The sequence below is a fragment of the Chaetodon trifascialis genome, chromosome 1 (genome assembly GCF_039877785.1).
Source record: "Chaetodon trifascialis isolate fChaTrf1 chromosome 1, fChaTrf1.hap1, whole genome shotgun sequence".
NCBI lineage: Eukaryota > Metazoa > Chordata > Actinopteri > Chaetodontiformes > Chaetodontidae > Chaetodon > Chaetodon trifascialis.
In genome coordinates, this window is record NC_092056.1 from 6,869,932 (window position 1) to 6,895,186 (window position 25,255).

Genomic DNA, 25,255 nt, shown 5'->3' on the forward strand with positions numbered 1-25,255 from the left:
ATGACAGTGACCAGACCGCTGCAGACCAGGCTGCTGGTGCTTACGTATGAAGGAGCCACTGCCATGTGATGGTTCACAGCAGCAGAATATCAATTCACCTTAACAGGCATGACTCAGCATGTTCCTTTTAGGTTAACAAGTGGCCAGCCATATGGGATGTGCCGCAGAATATTTAGAACTTCCTCTGCTTAGATTTATAGCGTTTTGAAACAGCATGCGGCCACACTGAGCTGCAGCTCTGAATTGCTTTGAGAAGAAATGGACAATGACAGCAGGAGAGAAAAACACAGTGGCAAATATTGCACTTGTATTATTGAATCCACATTAGTTGTTCATTTCCTCCCGTTCTGTATTTCATTCGCATTATTGCATTTTATTGCCAGAGGAGTCATATTATATTTTCAAAGCATTAATCTTCTTAAAGGCTGCTGTGAGACTAGGATGTACCGCATTAATACTGTAACCACAGAACAGCAGTGGTAAGCCTTGTTAATGGGGATTTATTGAGAATTGCAGATCAATAAAGAGTTGGTAGCAATCAGAGTGTGGTGCCTCTGGCGCACTGGAGCTCTTGGTGCCTATCCTGCACATGTGCGTCACTGTGAGTGCTGGTCTGAGCCACAGCTTCAGGAAATGAGCTACACAAAGACAATGAGGCCAAATGTGGGTCTGTGCCTCTTTCCTGCAAGTCATCCAGACAAACATCAGCACTACCTACTTTATTTTTTCTTTTAATATTTGCTGTTTATTGTGGTCGAGAGACGCTGTGAAACCAAAATGTTAGAAACTTAAGCTCTAAATGCAGCACTTCTGATTTCCTCATCATACCCATGGAACCCCTGAACCCTGTGGTTCCCAGCAGACATTATTTCTTTGCGCGTAATTAGTTCCACCTAAATAAGGAGTCCCTTAGATCCTATGGTATTAATGTTTTGAGGCCATGTTGAAACCTCTTAGTCACTCTAGCAATTATAGAGAAAGTGCGTCATCAAAACTGTATTATGAGTTTTTTTTTTTTTCTGACTTTTTTGAGATTCACATGTGCACATATGAGCAGACTTGAGAACCTATTTTGGTCCAAAGTTACTAGAAAAGTTGAGAGCCACTAGTGCTAATTTGTAGCATGTGTCGATTATATTTATGAATCATCCTGTCTGGCTTCCTACACTCTCCTTTTATATTGACTGAATTGATGTCCCACTTCACTGTCGAGTCTTGGCAGACAGTGGTTTCAAGTGGTTTTGGAATATGTCCCTTATCTTGTCAGCAAAGCCTTCAGTATCTTTAGCAATGTGTCAACTCTTTTTCTCTGGGCAGACTTCCTGCTTGCTACTTTTTAGTTGTTTAACTACAAGTAAAGTATTTATTGATGTGCCTTCTTTTTATGATCATATGTTTACATATACTGCCATGTTACATGCATGCCTCTTGGATTGCACTGACATGAATTGTGGCTCATATTTTGAAACCTGACTTTGCTTCCCCTTAGTGCTGCCTGGCTAATTTGTCAGCTAGGTGTCAGAAGCAAGCTGATATCGATCAATATGGATAAATACCATCTGATAGCTAAATTTAACATTCATATACACACACAGACTTCTTCAAACGCCAAGCCTCACTGTGGCCGTGTGATTGTGTCTCACCATTTTGCCTCCTGCAGTCTGGCAGAGAGCACTTTAAAAATTCATTGTGTCATTCTCTCTTTGAGGGATTAAGGTGCAGAGATTCTGTTAATTCATTGTCAAGACCTTACTGAAAGTAGTTAACGTTTTATTATTCAAAGTAGAGTTTGCTGCGGCATGGTAAGGCATCTGGAGTGAATCCTCAGGGTTCAGTGAGGACAGTGCATGTAAACACACACACACATACACAGGATTTCAGTGAGGCATGACCTGACGCTCTTAAACAAATCTCTGAGGAAATAAAAAAAGAGGTCAGTGGATTGAAGTGACATCAAACATTCATGACATCATGACCGACATTTGGAGGTTTCTGTCGTCTGTTGTTATGAGCCACTGCCCCTCTGTGGACTCTGTGGGTTATTGCAGTAACAATAATGCTGCCTCAGATGTCCCTTTACAATAACCAGGTCTGTGTTTTCTGCTCAGGATTTATCAAATCATCTCACTGATGTGATTTAGCTTTTATTATGTCATATTATTTTATTGTTCCCATCAATAAAAGCCAAGAATTGTTTTGTTCAGCAATGTTCTTCATAGATGAATACATTACTAGCATCCAGCAGCAAATAGAATTAAATTAATTACTTTCCCTTAGCATTTCTATCACTGCTTATTAGGTCATGGACAAATTATATTCTGTTCTTTTGTTCTGGTTGTCTTATATATGCATATCTGCAAGATACAAAATATGCACTCAACATTCTATTGTTTTAACTCAACGTTATTTTTACTCATGGTACAGAAGGCGGTAGAACAGATCTTAATATGTGATGATATTTTGATTCCTTCCACCTACGTGCTAGGTCAAGTAAATGTAAAACAATCTGCTTCTGTCTCTCTCTCAGTCTGGCCGCCTGGACTCTCATTACCCAAAAGTGTGTGGCCACCAAGGCAATGTCCTGGACATCAAGTGGAATCCCTTCTTTGAGAACATCATAGCGTCCTGCTCTGAGGACACCTCTGTAAGTTACCCACATTCTTCTGTTTCTCTTTAATGTTTGTTTATTACTCAGCAGGTTGGTGCGGGGTAATTATCGAGGGTAATGGTGGAAAAACATAGTGTATCTGTGAAACTGTGAGTTTGTTAGATGCTGAGGTTGACTGGTCCAGAAGGTAAAGAGGTTATGGCTTCATTGTGGCCAGAGGGTGACTGATTCAGCGAGTTTATACTGGACACAGTCTTGTGATTGGATTTTGGTTCATTGCTGCTCTGGTCTCTGTCATCATGGGCCTGAAAAAAGCCAATGACAGATGTAAAATTCCTTTGAGCAAGGCTGACTGAATGAATGACATAAAACACAATATCAAATCAATCACTATTACTCTTAATCTCAAATGTTGCCTGACATGTACTAAAACCCTGTTGGCCATTTTTTTTTCCAGTATGCACCTGTTACATTTTTCTACTCTGTATCGTAAAGCCATGCTAGTGCTGTGTCCTGTATAGTACTTTCACTTGTTGAAGGATAATCTCCTCTCGTCCAGCACAGAGCCTCAAGCCATAGCTGTAATCCAGTCTAATCCTAATGCAATGGGCTACATTGATACCATGTGCTATTTTTGATCAGAGAGATCTCAAGCTGTGTCATACTGACTGTAGTTTGGAGCTCATATTAAAGGTGCACCATGCAGGAGATGTCAGTCACTGTTTGTAAACACAATATGCTCAATTGGCCCCTCCTCCAACAGAAAACAGGCCAACTCTGCATCACTCTTCATCCCCATCCTCTGCTTCAGTGCTCGCCAGGGGGTGAAAGCCAACCCCTGGTTTCACTTTTGACTTGGAATGAGCTTTGTCCGTTTGGCATTTGGTCTCGCTGTATTTGCATGTTTTCCTGTCCTCTTGGGAGCATGCTGCTAACACGCTGCTAATAGTCTGACACCTGGTCACTACCTGTTTATATTATCCTGACCTCAGCTGCGGGCTGTTATTGGCTGGGGCTGCACACCCACTGCCCAAAGGCTGCAGCCTAGAAACATCCTGACCACAGCAAAATAAGAAGAAGGTACAGGCAGAGGGCAGATCACTGCAGATGAATACACCACCACACATCTTTTGGGGCATAAATGATGGTTGAGAGGGATTAGAGAGGGATGCTCTATGAGTCTATACATTGTTTTTTTTAGGAGAATTCTGCAGATTATACCTTTAAAGAGTTTTGAAGACTCTGAACTGGCCTCTGACGAAACGACCTGTTAGTTTAATTGTGTATTCGCTTATATTTTCTCTGTGTGAATGCGGCAGGTGAGAGTATGGGAGATCCCAGAGGGCGGTCTGAGGCGCAACATGGCGGAGGCAGTGCTGGAGCTGTACGGCCACAGCAGACGGGTGGGTCTGATCGAGTGGCACCCCACCAGCAGCGGCATCCTCTTCAGTGCTGGCTACGACTACAAGGTGCCACATCAGTAACTCCAAACACAACAAGCTGGAATCAACACAGTATTTAGGGACACCACTATGAGTACAGATGATTTAACTACTATTAAATGCAAGTTAAAGCTTCTTCTTGGTTCTAGCGTCTTAAATGTGAGGACTCAGTACCTTTGTTCATTCTATGTAATTTTAAACTGAATATATCGTGGGTTTTGTCACACAAAACATGAACTTTAAAGATGGCACCTTGGCCTCTGAGGAGTTGTGGTGGACGTTTTCATGATTTTGTGACATTTTCTAGACTAAACAATTAATAGAGTTACCAAAACACTAGTAGACAGATTCATCGATAATGAAAATAATTACTTTTTGCAGCCCTGTGTACCCATTTTCCCCTCACCAGGCCTGTGTACCTACATTAGTGTTTTCAAATGATACAGTCACGACATGTAGAATTCAGTACTACTACGCTGTTCTTCTTATTTCGCTCAGCAGAGACTACTGTCTGATGTGTTAGTAGTAGCAAACATACACAAACTCAATTTCCATTCACAAGCTCACAACATAATCACATCATCTATTCAAGCACGGCAGCCATCTAACAGCTCCACCCAAACAATCCTTGCTGATTATGTCAGATCCTGATCTGGAACCTGGAGATTGGCGAGCCAGTGAAAATGATCGACTGCCACACTGACGTCATCCTCAGCATGTCCTTCAACACAGACGGCAGCCTGCTGGCCACCAGCTGCAAAGACAAGAAGCTGCGTGTCATTGAGCCACGCTCCGGGACAGTCCTTCAGGTGAGAGGGTGGGGGCTGATGCAAGAGCTTTATGTTAAAAATGTAATTTAGTACGACTGTATGGCCAAAAGTATGTGGACACTTTGGTCTGGAGCTCTGAATGGTTTGGGCTGCCTTCTTTAGTTCAAATTTAGGAAATCTTACTGCAAACACTGATATTTGAAATGCCAACCTTTTGAGAAAAGTTTGGCAATGGCAGCATCCTATTTCAACACTACATACCTCTCCTAAAAAGTGAGGTCCATACAGAAATTATCTTCCCACTTTTGTACAGAAGAGCTTGACTGGCATGCACAGAACCCCGACCTCAGTGCCATCACACATTTGGGATGAGCTGGACCTCCAACAGTGCGCCAGGCCTTATCATCCAATATCAGTGTTTGATCTCACTAATGCTTTTGTGTTGAATGGGAGAAAATCCTGTAGCTGGGTTCCAGAAACTTGTGGAAAACCTTCCCAGGAGAAGTGTGTAGCAGCATATTAATGTTCATGGTTTTGAAATTAGATGTTTAACAGTCACACACTGTGTCGTGTAACACTTTGGCCATATTGTCTCTTTGGTTCTTCACCAGGTCCTGAGCCCCTCAGGACCAATGGAGACATTACAGCTCCATGAGATTCTATTTTTAAAGCCAAAATTTGGATTAGATAAATATATATATTTACAAACTATAGTTCACTTAATATTCAAACCACATATTTACTGCTGTTAAATAAAACAGCAAAATGCTGCAGGTGGTTCACACCACTTGGCGACCATTTAATGTTTGACCTTGATGATCTTACTGCCCTTTCACCATGAAATGGTTTCTGATTAGACCCATGTGCTGCGCCGCTGGTGTACCAAGTGGGGGTGATCAGGAACAGGACGCAAAAGGAAGAGAAAAATCATGAAAATGTTTGGTACCTGTAATACACATTTTCTTTGAAAGATTCCAACATTGACATGCTGTTGGCTGTGGTGTTTCATTTCAAAACTGAGTGAGTTACAACATTGATATACTGAAGAGATCTCCATTATAGGGGATATGCCACCTGGATGGTCTTCTGCTTTAAATAATCCTAAAAATGTATTAGTGGAAGGAGTAATTCTTTCTCTTCAGTTGACAAAAATGTACTTCAGTTTGAGTTATCCTATCTTTTCTCCGTATTGTCATATCATTGTAAGAGTCACAACAGTAAAGCCTCGCTCTGTGTTTGTGTCCACCAGCAAGCCAGTTGTAAGAACCACCGCGTAAACCGAGTGGTGTTCCTGGGCAACATGAAGCGACTGCTCACCACAGGGGTTTCTCGCTGGAACACCCGGCAGATCGCTCTCTGGGATCAGGTCAGACGACACCTCCATATGGCTCTTGCCTGCTATGCCAGAGAGGGTGGAGCAAGTGTGTGTGTTTAATTCCCTGTGTGTGTTGCTCTTGCTAGGAGGATTTGTCCATGCCAATTACGGAGGAGGACATAGACGGCCTCTCAGGACTGTTGTTTCCCTTCTATGATGCTGACACACACATGTTGTACCTGGCAGGCAAGGTCAGCACAGACCTTTCCTGGGTCAAAACAAGGAGATTGTTGTTATTACGACTGTATATATGACTTATAATTCTCAAAGGTACCAAATTCAGATACACATTTAACTCATTTAGGCATGTATTTCTACCATGAAGTCAACAGAATGAACAGAACTGCATCGAGGTTTTCATTTTCACATAATGAAAAGATGTTTGTACACTGATGGTAACAGACATTTTACACACTGTCCTGCATTGTAATGTAATGTAATCATCAAGTCCCAGTTTAGTCACAGTCCAAGAGAGACACTTGACCTTTTCACCTGATCAGGTAGCAACATATAAGCAATCAGTACAAATTTTCTGTGGTAAAAATCTGACAAATTAATGAGCAACAAAGGTCAGTGATGGCTTTTTTCAAGTTAGAAGAACATACATACATACGTTCAAACTGCACATGCATACATAGGTACATACATGCATACTGAACATACAGTAGATACATATATACAGTACATCCATGCAGAATTTGCGCTAATAAATAATCAAGAAAACTTCATGTGCTGACTGATAAATGTGCCAATTTTGCATCCAATTAACAAAAAATGTAGAGAAGCACGAAGTGCCTCAGAGATGAACAGAACAAACAGATCAAGGTCAAAACAAGATGAGATAAAATGGTGTATCAGTATCAAATGTATATTTAATGCTTTTTTATGCCTTGTATTTGACACCAAGCTATCGTTCACAGGCCGTTTAAGTGGTTTATACTGGTTCTGTTTCAGTCCGTGTCAGATACCTGACCACTGAAATGCGACAGTGTATCAGTGTTAATGTTCTCTGTAGATCAGAACAGTTTGCAGAATGTCACATTGTGAAAGTTGTAGTTAAAATATTTTAGAACCATCAGGGATTAAAATGTAAAGTGGTTGAAATTTTCAGGAACTACTTCATGAACTGTAATGTGATGGCCACATTCTGGTGCCCTGACAGGGAGACGGCAACATCCGTTACTTTGAGGTTACCTCAGAGAAGCCGTACTTACAGTACCTAATGGAGTTCCGGTCCCCGGCCCCACAGAAAGGACTGGGTAAGTCATTTGTTGATCAGCGATATGTGATCTCTCCCGCTGAGAGCAGAATGAGAGATCCTAGTCACTTCATTATCAGTCGATAGGATGGACCACAGTGGCAGTGGGCTCGGCCTCAGTTCTGCTCTGAAAGTGGTATTGCATGGCTGAGAGCATCAAATTCATTGCTGAAGAAAAGGCAGATGGGTTGAAATGTTCCCTCAGTGTAGTTTTATGAGCTTCACAGACTTCTTGTTGAGACTTCAGATATTTGTATGACTTATAATTCTCAGATTTACCAAATTCAGATACACATTTAACTCGTGTTGGCATATTTGCAGCAGATTGATGTGACTCCAGTTAGCTAGGAATTCTGGGAAGCCATTTCATGTTGTCAAATTGGCTGTTTCACCACACGCCTCTGTTCTCATCTGCAGGTGTGATGCCAAAGCACGGGCTGGATGTGGGAGCTTGTGAGGTGTACCGCTTCTACAAGCTAGTCACCCTGAAGGGCTTGATTGAGCCCATTTCAATGATTGTGCCAAGAAGGGTGAGTGAGGACATGAAATAATGTAATTAACTGATTCTACTCTGTTCTCTCATTAATCTAATCTAATCAGTAAAATGAGAATGTATGTGGTGTTTCCTGGTTTACAGTCAGACACATACCAGGAGGACATCTACCCCATGACAGCAGGAACAGAGCCTGCGCTGTCGGCCACTGAGTGGCTGAGCGGCATTAACAGAGGTAAACAACACTTGGATTGGTTGATGCTCCTTTGGTGGCTTATCAAACAGCATTTTAACAGAAGCCACTTTTTCTAAACCTGCGTTAGACAGAATGTATGAGCCTGCGTGTGGCGATTGTTCAAAACAAAGCTGCAGTAAAGCTGACACAGTCACCTTCAATCGCTGTACTTCAGTTAGTTGTTCGTTGCCAACTCTCTCACACACTTTCGCCGAACATATGGTTTGTATTGTCACCAGCATCGTGCAAACTCCCACAGACATTTCCTTTTAATCAAGATCATACAACTTGCAGCAGCCTGTGATTTGCATTTTTCGCTGGTTCTTTAAATGACATCAGCCAGTTGAACGTTAAATCCAGGAGGAAGGTAAGTGGGAGGTAGGAAGCGTATTTCTGTCTTTTCATCACCCTCGTTCTTCATGGTCTGTCTGCTCCTAACAACAGTGTACCTCATAAAAGTGAGCAGTACCTTTTCCAGTTGAGTTAGAGTTAGAGGCATTTATTGAGAACAACTCCAGATTTTGGTCTGCAGACCAGTTTGTAGATGATCAAATGACTTGCAGATATGGATGTCCACATGCTAAAAAGCTGTTGTAATTATGGGAGTTGGACACACCGAGCTGAAGACCACGTGGAGCAGTGATAGATTCCCTGAGACAGTCACACACAGTGAAGGACTGAGGCCTCTTTGTGCTTAATGTTGGTTTTCACTTGCTCAGAGGTGTTTTTGCTGCTTTGTGCAAACAGACCCTGTGTTGATGTCCCTGAAGGACGGTTACCACCGGCCAAACCAGTTAGTGTTCAAGGCCCCGGTGAAGGAGAAGAAGAGCATGGTGGTGAATGGCATCGATCTGCTGGAGAACGTCCCACCCAGGACAGAGAACGAGGTACTTGAAGAACTGATGCTGGGAATCACTGCTGTTCCTGTATTACAAAAGCATCTAATGATGTAGTTGAAGGAGATAGTTTGACGGGTGGAGTCAGAGCATTACAACTAATTATCCAGCAAAGACCAGTAGCTAACTTGTAAGGATTCGTATTCGTCTTTGTTTCTGTGATTCTTTGTACACATTACGTTCTGTTTCTCAGACTGTTTTCACCTGTGGACCCAACAAAGAGGAGCTGTTACAGCTTTAGGGGATCTGACCTCCACATGAGCTGGACTGATAGGTTGACTGGGTTGATGCAGTCAGTTGATTGGGTGGAGAAATTGCTAAAGTAACAGACCAAGTGAGTGTGAGTGTGGAAACAGCCAGTGTCTCGACTTTGAATCAGTTATTTTGACAGACTCGTTGTCTTCATTCTTGACCTTGGGAACACAGTCTCACCTCAAAGTCCATTTTTCAGCTGTTCTAGAGCTTTTGATTATATCACAAATATGTTGTTAGATTTAATCCTCAATAACAAAATGAAGCAGTGAGGCCGAGAGGTTGCAGTTTATAGTGATGAAGTGTTCTTGGGCACCAGCAGAGCCTCATGACCTGGCAAGGTGTCATAAAATACACACACGGCAACATAAAAATGCAAGAATTTAGTGTTAACAAGGAACGCAGGCCTTCAGCAACACAGAGACGCAGTGGAAAGCGTGTAGAGATTGAGGAGATTATCAACGTTTATCTGGATATTGACATTAATTGTGTAGCTGTCGTGTTCAGTTCTGTTAGCGCTCCTCCTTGCTGGTGCAGGTGTGTTTGACTCTGGAGACTGAGGTATTTTCTCTAATCAGTTTCAAACACTAATAATCTGATTGATTAACGAGATTGTTTTGTTGACAAACATCACTGTACATTCTCCAAATTTCCTCCATTTAGCCTTCGCCGCTCATACTTGCATGTTGAAGTGTGCTGGTTACATGCGTGAGTTTTTTGCTCTTCTGCACGTAGCTCCTGCGGATGTTCTTCCGGCAGCAGGATGAGTTGCGGCGGCTGAAGGAGGAGCTGACCACCAAGGACGTGCGAATACGCCAGCTGGAGCTGGAGCTCAACAACCTGAAGAACGTTAGCCCCAACAACGTCTGACCTCTCAGCCTCCTGAACTGGCAAAGCTGCTTCCTTTGCCCTCAATTCTGACCTCCAATAAGCTTCTGAGCCCTCCTAGCCCTCTTTTTTTGATATATCATAACATCATTCCTTCAGCCCTGCATAGCACACACAATAATATGATAACCGTTGGATAATGTCTTAACTGGTGCAATTAGTGGAATTATTGTAATAATGGCAAAATATGATAAGTAATGGAGGCGAGGAAGTGTTCATGGATCGCCACCTTCAGATGGAATCATCTGAAGAGAAGGTCTGAGATCCAGTCATCTGAGGTATTATCTGTTTAATATTCTTGATCTAGCACACTCTCGGGTGTTATGATCAGTTTTTGCATATTTCCTGCCAGACTTCCTGTGTGTTTGTCTCACTCTTCCTCGTCATGCACATGGCGATACGTCGATCACCGTGCAGAGGAGCCCCTACACTCATCCCCCTGCCATCACCAAACCGTCGCCTAGTTTTCATTTTCGCTGAGGCGAAACTGGAGGATCAAAAGACTGTCACTGGCTCCTATTTTTCTTCCCCAAGGCCTTAGACCCTGCTGCACACACAGCTTGCAGCGAGCTGCAGCCTCCTCACAAAATGGCTGACTTGAAGAGGTTTTTGCGACTGACAGATGAGACGCGTTTTGCAGACATGGATCATGTTTTTCCACACAGCTGCTTTCCCTAACTTCTCTCACCTGCAGGTGGTGTTGGCTGTACATTTACTTCACAGTACTGACCAATAGCTGCATAAATGCATTCTTTCCTCCCAAGGAAAGTGGGTAGTTCACTCAGAGTATTTTCATTTGAACAGTGGGAAAGCAGCACAGGACACTTGGATCCAGAGGAGGCGGAGGAGTGCAGTCTCCAGGATGGCGATTGGTTTTTAGGGCTAATTTTGAGGATGGGGGTTAATGTATATTTGCTTCTATTTATTTTGTCACGTTTTACCTTTTCAGCTAATAACATGTATATTTGTTAATCCCGTTGTTTTTGTATGATGCAGCTACGCAAGTAATGATTGTGATGCTCAATAGATTTTGCTGAATGTTTCTGGTTGAAATGGTGCAAGATTTGTGAACCTGTACCTGAAACGGTATTAGATCTTTGACTCCAACAACATAACTCCAGATAAGGTATAAACATGTATTCTTGCATATTCCTAACAGTGCAGAAAACTGTAGTAATAATAATAATCCTCCTTTTACATTTAAACTATGTCACTATTACTGAAATGTGTTTACTTGTAGATGTGTAGTTTTGGCTCTAGAGACTCCAGGTCATCTGCCTCTCCTTCTGCATTTGTACCATCAACAGACTTTGGCCAAATTGCAGTTTATATGCTTCTGTTTTAACATTGAACTGTTTTCCTGCCTGCCGGCTGATATTTAAGAGAAACGGGCACTGGATTAATATTTGATTGGTTCTAATATGCCAGCCAGGTTCAAGCAGTTACCAAAAAGATTCTGCTTTACATGCCTTGTCTTTTAATTCTGCCCAAATCACTTTCAGCTCTGTCTTATTACTCATTCGGCTCTCGGTGGACTGAGAAAAGGAAAATGACAAATTGGCTGCATGCATGGCGAGAATGGATTTTGTACCTGCAGTAAGTAAAAAGTAAGTGAAGGACTGAAGGTCACAGGTCTTCCCTGATCACATCATAGAGGGAACTTAAAGGGTCCAGAGCTTTAAAGCTTCAGGTAAAACAATCAGAACCCATTAAACAGACTTGAGCCACTGACACATTAATGGTTAATGTTTTTGCAGGAAAAATAAAAGGCTCCAGTGAAAGTAGACAGTGGGAAAAGGATCCACCAGAGAGGGATGAGCTACAGTGGAGAGACAGGTGAAGCTGCAGCTGGAGTAATGCTGTCAGGGCCTCTCGTGTACAGTAGGTGTGCTGAGCACGAAAATGAACCATTTAGCAGGACAGAAAAGCTTTTATGCTTTTAATGACTGAAACTCTCTTTGTACACTGAACTTTCTTTTTGGGACACAAGTGAACCCCAGCTTACTTTAGCTTAGTCTTTGGTAGCACTGTAAGTCTTCTTCAGTTCAGAGTCAGCAGTATCTCACCTGAGAAATGCATCCTGGATCAGTCGTCCTACCTGAGGGTAAAACTGGACTTCTGTAAACACTTTTCCATCTGACCCGACGATGTTGTACAAGGACCACAACAAATCAAAACATATATAAAATGGATTTATTGAAGTGAATGGGAGGGAAAAAAAACAATTTGGCTGATGACAGTGGATTTAACATGGAGTGAAAAATCACTGAGGTAGGCCAATTTGACCATTACGTGTAATAGTGAAAACAAAGTCCAAATAATTGACCGTTTTCCAGAGTTTACACTTTGAAACAATAAATTTTCAATGCACATAAGTTGCGGTTGTAACCTCCATTTATATCAAGTACTTCTCTACACTACCACCACAAATTCAAACATTGCCACCTGTGTGCCACAGAAAAGAACATGGGAAAAAAGCGATGAGCTCTGATGTCGAACGTTTCTGTTTATGGAAAGATTATGCATACAAAGTTATGTTCAAATCCAAGAAATTTCACACTGCGTATGTTAGATAAAGCAGCATACATATTTAATATCTTATTACAATTCATAGTTTCACCTCAGTTGTCCGTTCAATGTCTGCCGTCATCAAAGAGAATACAAAAAAATAGATTTGGTCATTATTTACAAGAACACGTAATTTCCGAACTATCAAAGCTGAGGGTTTAAGGAGGAGGAGCGGCTTTGACAAGGGCAGACATTTTTTTGCTAGGATTTAAAAATATGCCCCGTGAGGGTCACACTGTGCATGTTCAGACAGAAGTTTCACACAGGACAGCAGAGAGTATTGGCATACTGGTGACACTACAAATACATAACTTACATTTAAAAAATAAAAAAAAAAGAAAAGGTACAATGAAAAATAAGCTTAAGACGAGGAGAGAACAGCCATACATGAAATCCAGTATTTGACTTTAAAATGTATTAGACATGCACTCTTTTTTTGTTTCATTTTGTTTTTCTTTTGAAGGGGGGGGGTCTTAAAATACATGAGTCATCAGAAACTGGTCTTACACAAACGGTGAGAAAACAAAAAGATTTCTTAAAAAGGTTTGTCTTTGCTATTATCTGATATTACAAAATTGGTGTCCACAAAGCAGTTAAAAGTGGACCGTAAAGACTGGAACAAGGGACCATCAAAGGTACAGAAATTTTACTTATTTGTCCAGACAACCCCGTCTACCTGACTGGCCAATAACAAAAACCACTCCTACTGCAATATGAAACTGGGGGAAAAGTACATGGGGTTGTTGGGAAGTGACTGGGAGATACAAGTTTAAAACAGTTCACAACTTAGCTTCAAGAGGACTCTCAATCGTCTTCATCCTCCTCCCCCTCTTCATCCAGTTCCCTTTTTCTCTTCTGACCTCGCTCTTCTTCTAGAAAACAAGAGTCACATTTAGACACGAGCACCAGAATCTAGCAAATAACTGTTATAACTTCTGTTTCAGGTTTATTGCATTGCTGGCTCAAACTGTTTTCACATCACAAATTTCCTTTGCTTTGTGATGGACAATAAAGATTTTCTGAATCAGCTGAGTCCCAAATCTGTACTCTGAACTACAACCCCGAATCCAAAAAAGCTGAGATAAATAAAATCAGAATCAATCATCTGAACAAACTGTGTTTACTGACGATGGGTTTACAAAGTGTCCCTGAGGTCATGCAGTCATGTCCTTTATGCGATCGTGTGTTCACGAGCGTCCCACATCTTTCCCAGTCTTTAGCTGCTCCTGTCCCCACTTGTTTGAAACATGTTGCTGCATCAAATTCAGGATAAGCAGATATTTACAAAAATCAGTGAAGCTGATGAGGTCAAATATTAAATATATTGTCTTTGTACTGTTCTCAGTTGGGTATAAGTCAACAAAGACTATCATATTGTTTTATTTAGGTTATTTAGGAGCATCCCAATGTCTGTAATCGGGATTGTAATTCAAAGATGGTTTTTGGTTTGAGGCGTGTTCATACTGGAAAAGTAATCTCAACACATGAAATGGAGGAGCTTCCCGCAGCTGGACGGTATTAATACTAACAGTGGATAGTGGTGAAAACGCTCCAGGAACACTTCAAAAGACAAAAAAAGAAAGAAAGAAAACCACTTTTCTGTCTCTAAGTTTAACTGGCAGCGTCGTTCTGAAGTCCTAGTTTGACTTCCTTTGTATGGCGCGTTAGCGCATCATTTCCTGTTTGTATAAAAACTAATAAATTCCTTTTTTCCTTTTCAGTTAGGAGGAGAAAATCCTTCCAAATGAGTTTATTGTAACTATTCTGCTGTCGCTGCTCAGCGGCTGGTGGAGGTGACGTGTAAAGAAGCAGTGAGGTAGTTAGTAAAACTATACTACAATATGTAGGATGTAGTCTGGAATTGGGAGGCAGCTTCTGAGTTAGTCAGCCACCAATTTACTCACCCTCATCATCCTCATCGTCGACCTCTCTGTCATTCAAATCTTCCTCCTCTTCCTCCTTTTTTGTAAAGACGAAGCAAAGTTAGTGTTCTTATTTCAGGCTGAACTTGTTTCACAATTATTGCATGAAAAAAATATTCTCATCCCACCTCTCCACTGAGGTCCTCCTCTTCCTCTTCTTCATTCTCCTCTTCATCCTCCTCTCCCTCTTCCTCTTCCTCATCTCCCGGTGCTGCATCTTCATCATACTCCTCCTCATCTACATCTGGGTGAAAGTGGTTGATGGTTATTCGTTAGCCAAATGTCCAAGTGCCTGCTTTAAGAGAGGCTAGAAAGGACACGGCTCTTTGGCCATGGCCTCAAATTTACCATCTTCATCTTCCTCATCGTCATCCAGGCCCTCCGCGTAAACCTCCGCGTCAGAATCTGGTGCCTCTTTGTCATCTTTGTCGTACCCGTCCAGGTACGTGAGCTGGGGTAGTAGCTTGAATACGTTGTCTCTGTATTCGTTCAGGTTTGTCACTTCACAGTTGAACAGATCTAGACTTTTCAGGGTCCCCAGTTCTTTCTGAAAAATCAAGTGTGATGAAGAATACAGCCAGCTGCTTTGTACACTGTGCTTCTTTTTTTTTTTTACCCAAGGATTTTCACTCACCAATGGTTCTATTGTGCTGAGGTCTTTAATCTTGTTGCCGCTGAGGTTGAGATGTGTGAGGTTGGGGCATTTCTCCGCCAGGACTTCCAACCCTCCTGAGATCCTGTTATCGCTGAGTTCGAGCTGTTGATCAATTAAACAATCAAAACATGCAAAACCTTAACATCAGCGACTGGTTTTATGTGGAGAGACACCCACCTTTTTGAGTTTATTTAGCTTCGGCAAGTGGGCAACTGTCGTCAGGCCAACGTTGATTGTGCTTAGAAACTCCAGCTCCTCAAATTCGTCCGTTAGACCCTCGATCTTGCCTTCGTTTGAGCGACAGTTGTCTAGCACAAGTTCTTTGACCTGTAGAACAAACACAAATACATCTAATCAACATCTGTCAAATGAAAAGCAGCTCAAAATACATAAAAAGGTCAAATATATGGTGGATAAAATACAATTGGTGTGTTCATTTTCTGTTCATGTGGGATGGTGCTCTTACAGTTCTGATGACTTCTAGCTCTTATTGCTACTGAGGCTGAATTGAATGCCAAGTAAATAGATTACAAATGTTGTATTTGTCACGTTAAATCGATTTTGTTTCAGTTTTTGTGAAGCTGCTGCTCAGTTCAAGTACTTTCACAGACTAGGCTTCAGAATTTAAGTGTTTATTTAAGCTAACAATGATTTACATCTACATTTCACCTTAAAGTCACAGTACATTTACCCAAGAACTTGTACTTTACTACTTCACTCAGAGAGATATATTGTACTTTTTTCTCCACTACATTTATTTAACTACTAGAGTTACTATTTACTATGCAGTTTAAGCCCCCCTCCATACAAAATATACAATCATCTTGTACAACATGATCAATTACTATATAGTAAATAAAGCCCAGCAGTACATAAAGTAGTCATATTTGGCCCCACAGTGACCAGAAATGTCATTAAAATGCTGCTTGCACTGGATTAATAATCCACTCATGTCGCATGAGTAACGTTTATTTTTGATTAAATAATACTTTAAATCTCTGAAAGCAGGGCTGTTGGTGAGGGAGTGGTATTGCTTATTTTACTTAACTATAGGATCTATACTTCTCCCACCACTGTTTACAGTTTCATGACGCTGGTTTAACACCACTTTAAATATAAAAGTAACACAAAATGCTTATTTATATTGAAGAGATAATAAAATCTTCAACATTTTAGCCAAAAACAAAGTGGCAGCCACGTCGCTGTACTTCAGTATAAGCGTGTTTGGGGTCGGCGCATTGATATTTCAATAGTCTGAAATGCGGTCACAGGTGCGCTGTTACCGGATATTTTACTGCGGCCTTGAGCGTGACTCAGCCAATCAGCACTGAGAACCGGAACTACAAAAAAAACAATACATCAATATTCTGAGCACCGCACACACTTGAGCGCTTTAAGTATCGCGACGCTTTCATTACGTAAATATCGCATTAGCTGCTTTTTCAGCAGAAACAGACGCGGCGCGGCGGTTTGCGGGCGTTTATTTTGACCGTTTACCGCGTTAAAAAGCAGTCAGATGTGTGTGTGAAGGGCTTAAAGCGGCGCAGAAGCACTTTAGTCAAAACAAGTCGGAGTGAAACAGACCTACGAGTCGTGCACAGGGTCATTTGTGAGTAGGAGGGGCAGCGGAGGCAGATTAGATCGCTGCCAGGCAAACGTTTCATTGTCGCTCGTGCTAAACAGTTGCCGATTGGATTGATGGCGTGTGTAGACTTCTGTTAATGAGAAGGTATGATGAATCGTCCGTCATGTGTGTCCAATCGACGGGATATTCGCTGCGTTTCCAGTTGCCTTTGTTTCTCGGTAAAATGGCGGCTTGTCCTAGTTCTGGAGAACTAGAGCAACAGCGCGGCTTTCCGTCGAGTCTCCTCGCCCTCGCGTCGAAAACGCGTCTCGATGAAACTGCTGAACGAACATCCAGCGGCTGTGAACGATACGGGCGGGTTTTGGTGTTCGGTGTCTCGGTGTGATCGCCCAGCCTGCTGCTGGTTACGGTCCACGCTAACGCCGCTTTCCCTCGGCCATCTGTGCGCACCGAGGCTCCGGCTGTCGGCTGCACGGGCTGCGGGCTCAGCGGTGAGCGCTGTTTGAATGCACTTCCTGCAGAAATAAACGACTTAAACGGGACTGCTCGAGCAGCTGTGGGAGTGGGGTACAGCTGCGAGGCGATCATTCGAGGCTATGATCTTTATGCACCATTGATAATGTCATGACTTTGAGTATCCGCATCCTTAACGCGCCAAGTGCACGGCTTACAATGTTCAGGTGGGCGCATTTCCCGGTCAAAGCGTGCAGATAGCGTATCAAACAACGAGTAAATAACAATAACCCGGCTTTTAAACGAGGAGGGCTGCGCTCGGAGATCAAAAGTTACAAATATGGCTCCTCGCACTGCTTGCCTTGTTTATACCGCTGGCATAAAAAGCTGTGCTGCATTCTCAAACTGCACATGGAAAACGTGATGCTGGAGCCGCACAAAAGTTGAACCAACGCACCTGCGGCACCTGCCAACTGCAAGCATGTTCGCAACAATGTGACCCGACGCCCCCATCATCTTTTAAGTTGTAGGAAACTTTGTGTCTCCACGCCAAGACATCACACGAAAGGCTCTCCATTAGCTGAGTGTGAAACACGAACCGAGCGAGATGTGAGGCCAACTTACGTCTGACGGAGTGCGGTTCCGCAACTCCAGGTGAATTCTTTTCTTCATGTCCATCCTGGATCCGCGCGCCCGCGATATGATACACACTTTTAATAATTACTGCAAATGCAACTAGCAGCTCTGGAGCAGACTGCTGTTGTTCATTCAAACTTGATCCGCTCGGTGGGCGGGAGCACGCTTCACGATTGTCGTCACCGCCGACCAATGGCAGGCGCCGAATGAAGAGGGAACGGATTTACAGACGCGCAGGCCAATGAAGCCGCCCTCATACAACTGGGTGGGGTTTTGTTGTCGAAGTTTGGTTGTTTGTTAACTTAAGTTTAAATGGTTAATGTAACGCTTCAGTGTTTGAGGCTGAATCCGAGGGATGACACGTGCGCAGGTGTGTGAGTGTCACCGTGAAGCCTCCACCTGAGCTGAAGCCTCGGTTAAAGGTCCTCATCATGCAGAGCTCTTTCACCAAACAAGAACATAATGCGTTTGTCCCAGTATTCCCAGACAGAAAAAATAAACCCACTCAATCCCACATGCACGTGAAAGAAAAGAAAATGACATTAAATGAAGGAATAAAATATAATTGAATGTGTTCTGCTCAAAAGTGAAGCATGAAACAAACAACATACAGATTAACTTCTGTTATTTTTCTGGAAAATAGTGCAAAAAAAAGCAATTATATTTATGTATTCTATATAATATATATATATATTTTTAAAGTGCCTATATTTCATTTATTAACTGAAAAGTTTCTGTTGGATGATGGCACAGCTTCCACTGTGAGTCCTGGTTTGTCCAAACACTGCTGCACCTTCAGCTTCATTAAATGAAAGAATACAACATGAAGATGTGAAAACATTACAAACAATATCTGCATGATATTGATATTGAATTGGAAAACCAGACAAAAATACAGTAAAACAGTATTAAAATGAAATGTTTCATGTCCAAACTTCAGTGATTTTTTTTTGTAAATCTTATAAAACCATTTTCAATATTTAATGTGAAGCTTCTCAAGACTTCCTGTCACCATCAGAAACTCAGTAAACTAACTTTTGCCATGACGCAAGACACAAAAAAGGAGCATCGACGGCTCGTGTGGACAGCCTGTCGTCCACCGTGTGGCCTTCTCGTGAGGTGAACTCTCCCCAGCAGCAGAGCTCAGTCTGAGGCTGTGAGGAGTTCATCCACAAGGGGGAAGCAAAGCCTCTGGCCTGGAGCCAGTGACCATGGCGGGGTGTAGAAGGGACCCTTTTCAGCTGGACCCTTGGCACAAGTTTGAAACAGTATATGAATTAAGGTTGATGGGGAGGGTGTGTAATCACACTCCGACCACAGTTTATGATGATCAGTAACTGCTCTAATGAAGCCACGTGTTGCGTTTGAGACCTAATATGAAGAGAAAATATATCATTGGGGCGTTTGCCAAATAGAAATGCATGCCAGTGGATATCAAGAGGGAGCACTGTGTCTCTTGTCTGTCCATGTAACTTTGTTCAAGTGATAAATAACGTGCATGTTTGTGATAAGGAGACGTGTGAGTAACTGCCAGTAACGGCAGTATTGTTGTGTTTTTGCGCCGTCCTCTGAGGCAATCTGTCCCTCAGTCGTCTTTCCCTTCTCTGTTTGACTCGGCTGCCTAAACTGCACATTAACTCCCAGCTTTACTCCATTAGTGTCAAACAAGCTGCAGTTTGAAAGCAGCACACATGCATCATGGTTAATGAGGCTGATCCTAACGAAGGGGAACAACCAGCGATTTCACTCCTGCATGTATTATTTATCTGGAATGAAGCATTGTTGATCATGAATGCAGCGCAGAGTCGCTGCTAAATACGGCTTTGTCTGCTTCACCCAGACAATCTATTAATAATAATAATAATAATAAACTTTATTTATATGGCACCTTTCAGAACACAGTTACACAGTCCTTTACAGTAAAAACAAACAATTTATTAAGACTGAGTCAGACATCCAGGAGAAGAGTTAAATACTGAATACAGACAGTATTTCTTTGAATCCAGTTTTCTCCTTTTGTTTACTCTCTCTGTCAATGGCATCATGCTTGGAAACAATCATGTCATTCACTCTGCCTGGCATCGCATATAAATTGTACATCAGCTCTTCATTAACACTGAGTGAAATATTCAAACTCAAGGCACAATGCCTTTTTAATGGCTGCACTATTCCATCAAATTGAAATATTCTGGCTGTTTTGTGCAGCACTCTATACACACTTCGACCAAATTAAGCCCAACTTATTGGAGATCTGTACAAGAATATAAAATAAACTCAACTAAGTTCGGCTGCGCAGCATCAGTTGACTGTGGGATGAAGAGGTTGAGGTTGGACATCGACCAGCAGAGGGCGCCTCTGTCCTGTTTTCACCCTGAGAGCTCACTGTGGGAATTGATTGAGCCCAGCATGACTGAGCCTCCAGAAATAACTATTCAAAGTGAAGGTGCTGTTCAAGCAGATTGAGCTATACAATGCAGCTGCAGGATGTGTTTTTAACCATAGATTCTTTCTTAGAAACCAGCGTCCATGGATTAATTAGGAAAAACATCACAATGTTTGCAGAGCAACCACCAAGTCGAGGAGGGCAGGTGTCAGGGGGGCTTCGAGTTGATGACCTGACCAACGGTGTAGGAACTTAAAAATGTTGTGTTTCTGTAATTCAGTTTCTGAAGAACCTCTTTATGAAATGTTAAGCGCAGGTAAAGCTTTTATTTTGGAGTAATCCTTCCATTCGATTTTGCCATCTGCTGCATATCGATGCTTCTCTTTTGAAAGGGTTAATACAGTGGAGCCAATCACAATCTGTCTCCCAGCAAGAATCCGCGGCTCTGCTGCAGATACAAAGTCCACAGTGTGAGTGACACCATGACCCACGATCACTGAACTGGTTTTAAGTTGACTTTTCCACTACAATCCAAATGGGAGGATTTGATTTATTTAAGAAACATTCACTTGTTAAATATCATTTGAAAATGTGGAAAGATTTTGAGCATGTATTTAACATTCTTTTACATTTACATTACCACATACTGCCAACCTCTGACTTGTTGCCAGCTCCACCTCCGACAGTGAATGGTCTAAATTCACCACTGATGTTTTCCACCTCGTCATTTAAAGGGAGTCTGAGACAAAAGTGAATCAGCTGCTATTATTTTAAGTGCTACTTTATGCTTCTACTAATATTCTACTTATATATACTATAATTCAGTGGGAAATATAGAATTTCTTAATCCACTACATTTTTTGACAGCTCTAGTTGTTTAACAAATTAAGATTTAAAAGACAAAGCACGTTGTATGATGCTCTGTTATAGATTAACAACCCAACAGTATCTAAAATAGTTGAAATTAGCTCCTCAGACTGCTGCAGTGAAATGCTACATACGCATTAATCCACCAGTAATACAAATCTATTAGTATACAGAGGTCATTTTTCTGAATAGTGAGTACTTTTACTTTTGATGCAATGTAATACTTACATCATTGTACTTAAGTGTCATTTTAATTGCAGGACTTTTATTTGTAGTGGATTGTTTTTATAATTACAGTTATTCATTTGGCAGACGCTTTTATCCAAAGCGACGTACATATGAATTCACACACCAATGGCGCAGCATCTGGGGCAGTTCTGGGATTCAGTATCTTGCCCAAGGATGCTTCGGCACGTGGACTGCCAAGGCCGGTGATCGAACCACCGACCTTCTGATCAGCGCCCGACCGCTCTGCCTCCTGAGCCACAGCAGCCAGTTTTGTATTGCAGGCTTGCAAATCCCAGTACAGATTCCAAATGAATCCATATCTGGTGTAGGTCTGAACACACAGCGCTCAGCTGAAGAGTGAAAGCTTACAATTAACAAAGTTCAACAGAGTTCATTAATTGTCCTTCATGTTCAAACGAGCTACAAACCAACACCATAACAGCTGAGAAGTCAGCAGCAGTTTCAAACTGTTGTCTGAAAAATCTGCCTCACTTCTTCACTGAAAAGCTGGTTTATGTGAACACGATGAGAAACATCTTCTGCCTGGAAGGTTCTCCACGCTCCAACATCACACAGGTCAAAGGTAGATTTTTTTAACGCCTGTTCATTATTATTTCACATGTAGAACAATTTCTCATATTTTCTGATCTTTCTCAGCTGTTTGTTTTCCATTTTCCTCGTTTTTTCTTGATTTTGTACGATTTTAAATGTGTGTGTGGACCTCAGGATGACTCGCCACCACTTTGTGGGAGCTTATGGGGATTCAAGTAAAGATTAAAGCAGTGTGTGAACTCGATGTCCACTGAGGTGTGTTGATACAGCATTCGCCACACTGTCACACACTGACAGCAGCCATCTTGGGTCATACAGCGATGTAAAGGGGATGTGTGTGTGGAGGTCTGCAGTGTGTTAGCGTACACACATGCAGTGAGATAGGATGGCTGTTTACGAGGAGATGCTTTAAATAACTTGCATCAGTTGCTTGCCTTCACTTGGCACTTATCTGCACAGTTTTCTGGCTGGAGTTTGTACACTTCCCTGGATGACAAACACAGCATTGTTTGTATAAATCTTGGTTATCTTGCCAGAAAGACAAACATGATATATCTTTTATGTGTATTTGCCAGACTACTCGCCTCATCATGCTGCCGGGAATCACTTTAGGACACATATTAGCGTGGTCTGGCTTGAACTAAGTAACTTATCTTGAATACTGGAACACTAGAAATGCTTCTTTAACCTTATTACTCCTGGACACATCACAGAAATCCACTGACATCTGATTGCTTTGTCTGTAATATCAGTTGACTCACCATTATCGCTGGTGTCATGTCAGAAACTGCATCTGTGAAATCATCTTTAAATGGTTTTAGATGCCCGAGGCGGTTCATCGTCAAAGAGGAGTAATTCTTGTTTAGATTGTAGGCAAAACGTGTGGCTCATCCAAAAGCCAAATAATCCCAAATGTATTTAACTCGAGTCGTTGCTGCTGGAGAACACAGACGCTCCAAGTAGCGCCTGCACATGCGCTCTTAATGCAGACATGTTTCTGTAATTCTGTTTGAGAAAAATCTTCAGATTTTCTATGCAGGCGTTCCCTTTTCAGGACTCTCTGCTGCTGGACTTTGAATTTAGATCTTCATCTATCAAAACAACTTGTTTAAGACAGAATCCGGAGACTTTTATTTTCAGGAAATGTTCGCAGGGGAAAGAATTTTTCTTGCAATCGTGGATCTTTCGAGCAAATCTGAAGCATCAGCCACTGTTTTATCAAATCATGTGTTTTTAAAATGGCCTCAGCTGCTGTTATTGTCATTGGAGTGATTTAGATTAATAATACAAGTTGCATTTACATACATTGTTTGTGAATTCCTAAGGATTGATTTATAAAAGTACACTTCCCGGTAATATACGTGTGTTTAGGTCATGCATGCATCTCCTGCGTGGATGGTATAGTTAATGTTTATTTTTGTTTGTTAGAGCATTAAACAGAGACAATACAGATCAGCAGAGAGAGACAGCAGATGTAATGTGCACAGGATTTAAAAGATTGGTTTGGCTCCGGATAAAACAACTGAATAAATAAGTGGATAAAACAGATTCAGCACAGAAACAACAGAGGAGATAAAACAGACTGTGTGCATGTGTTTCTGTGTGTAAGTATTAAACATTAGTGTAGAAGTGTGTGTGTGTGTGTGTGTGTGTGTGTGTGTGTGTGTGTGTGTGTGTGTGTGTGTGTGTGTGTGTGTGTGTGTGTGACCCATTCACAAATCTTTCTGTGTTTACGTATTAGTTGGTGTTTAAAAAGCTGTTTCACTTTTCTTTTGGAAACTTTTGATTCTGGCTGTGTTTTCAGTTCAGGGGCCAAGGAGAGCGTTAAACTGCGAACTTTTCACCTGTGAAATATCTCAACATGTATTAGATGCATTAGCACAAAGGTTTGGTGGTTTCCAGACCATCAATCGTAATGACTTTGATCTAATTAGCAAATGTTAGCATGCTAAAACTCTCATTGTCATGGCTCATTATGTTTTCAATTCAGGTGGCGAGGAGAGCCTTAAATTCGCAGGTGCGCTTTGCTGTCGATTGAGGTTTGCACCAGATTGAAAGCAACTTTCAGTGTGTTCTACCCAAACACGCACATATTCAACACGAGGCCCTGCAGTCATTAAAGTGGATGCACGTATGCTCTGTATTTTAAAGGCCCTGCACGGCGGTGGTACACCTCAACAGGTGTTTCCTGAGTGTGTGCAGAGTGAATGTTTGACTGCCGTCTCTCCTGCTGCACCTGTTAAGACGCTACAACACATTTTCTAAACTTTTTGTTATGTTTCCTCTCATGGCCTTGTGTAATTCCACCGTAGCTTTGCCTGAAAGGCCTTTTTCACAGACGGCATTTTGACGTGCCACAGCAGCAAAAGCACAGATAAATAATACCAGTGATGGCTGGATTCCTTTCAGCTGCTTCAGGGTCCTGGTATTGTGCATGCGCTGTCATGTTGTCATGACTTGGAGTCTATCTGTGTGTGATTGTCTCTGAGCTGTATGTGGTTCCATTATGTCGATGTTCTTTGTTTGCACGTGTGCTCTCGTCTCGTCACAGTACAGCCGTGTTTTTATTTCTGCTGTTCTCACACCTCGCTTGCAAAAGAGAGCTTGGTCTCATTGAGATGACCTGATTAAATAAAGAATTTTAAAAAATAAAGACTTACTGGAGCTTAAATATAACTGAGCCATCATTAATGTTATTAGTGACATCTATGCATGCATAACTTATCCTTTTCAGTCAATCTTCTCTCTCTGAGATTCTACCATCATTCATCATATTGGTATCAGAATCAGAATACTTTATTGATCCCAGAGGGGAAACTGGGTTAGCTGCAGTTGCTCCAATTGTTATATACTACAATATAAATCAGCCATAAATCATAAATCATATGTAAATGCACATATGTAAACTATGTGTAATATGCTAAATAACAACCGTCTATATAGAAGACGTACATATACATATCTGTTGTGCAACAACAGACAAGAGTAATGGAATACTACAATACTATTACTGCTAATACTAATACTATAATACTTCCTATAATAATAATATATAGTAATGCATAAAGTAATAATAGTACATAGTAATAATATTATAGTAATATATTCTAATAATAATAATAATGATGATAAGAAGAAGAAGAAGAAGAAGAAGAAGAAGAAGAAGAAGAATGAAAAGCTATAAGGTCA

The 25,255-nt window shown here is 41.6% G+C and overlaps 2 protein-coding genes across 4 annotated transcripts in view; one reads left to right on the top strand and one right to left on the bottom strand.

The window, feature by feature from the left end:
* The window catches only part of coro2ba (coronin, actin binding protein, 2Ba), a 44,564-nt gene extending 30,752 nt beyond the window's left edge, over positions 1–13,812 (top strand). For both annotated transcript variants that reach the window (XM_070969756.1, XM_070969763.1), the window contains exons 3-12: positions 2,528–2,644; positions 3,928–4,077; positions 4,695–4,859; positions 6,070–6,186; positions 6,282–6,386; positions 7,358–7,454; positions 7,871–7,983; positions 8,091–8,181; positions 8,929–9,068; positions 10,065–13,812. In XM_070969756.1, the coding sequence (XP_070825857.1) occupies positions 2,528–2,644; positions 3,928–4,077; positions 4,695–4,859; positions 6,070–6,186; positions 6,282–6,386; positions 7,358–7,454; positions 7,871–7,983; positions 8,091–8,181; positions 8,929–9,068; positions 10,065–10,199 (1,230 nt within the window). In that variant the 3' untranslated portion in view covers positions 10,200–13,812. The remainder of the gene's footprint in view (positions 1–2,527; positions 2,645–3,927; positions 4,078–4,694; positions 4,860–6,069; positions 6,187–6,281; positions 6,387–7,357; positions 7,455–7,870; positions 7,984–8,090; positions 8,182–8,928; positions 9,069–10,064) is intronic.
* anp32a (acidic (leucine-rich) nuclear phosphoprotein 32 family, member A) lies at positions 12,397–18,200 on the bottom strand. Of its 2 annotated transcripts, none has more exons than XM_070969778.1 (7): positions 18,025–18,200; positions 15,540–15,689; positions 15,342–15,464; positions 15,056–15,254; positions 14,836–14,951; positions 14,690–14,744; positions 12,397–13,657 (listed from the first exon to the last, which is right to left on the bottom strand). In XM_070969778.1, the coding sequence occupies exons 1-7, from the start codon at positions 18,076–18,078 to the stop codon at positions 13,590–13,592; spliced, it is 765 nt and encodes a 254-aa protein (XP_070825879.1). In that variant the 5' UTR covers positions 18,079–18,200; the 3' UTR covers positions 12,397–13,589. The 2 variants fall into 2 exon arrangements, with proteins under 2 accessions (XP_070825879.1, XP_070825889.1); XM_070969788.1 differs by having other exon boundaries at positions 12,397–13,654; positions 18,025–18,197.
* Between the last annotated feature and the right edge of the window lie 7,055 nt (positions 18,201–25,255).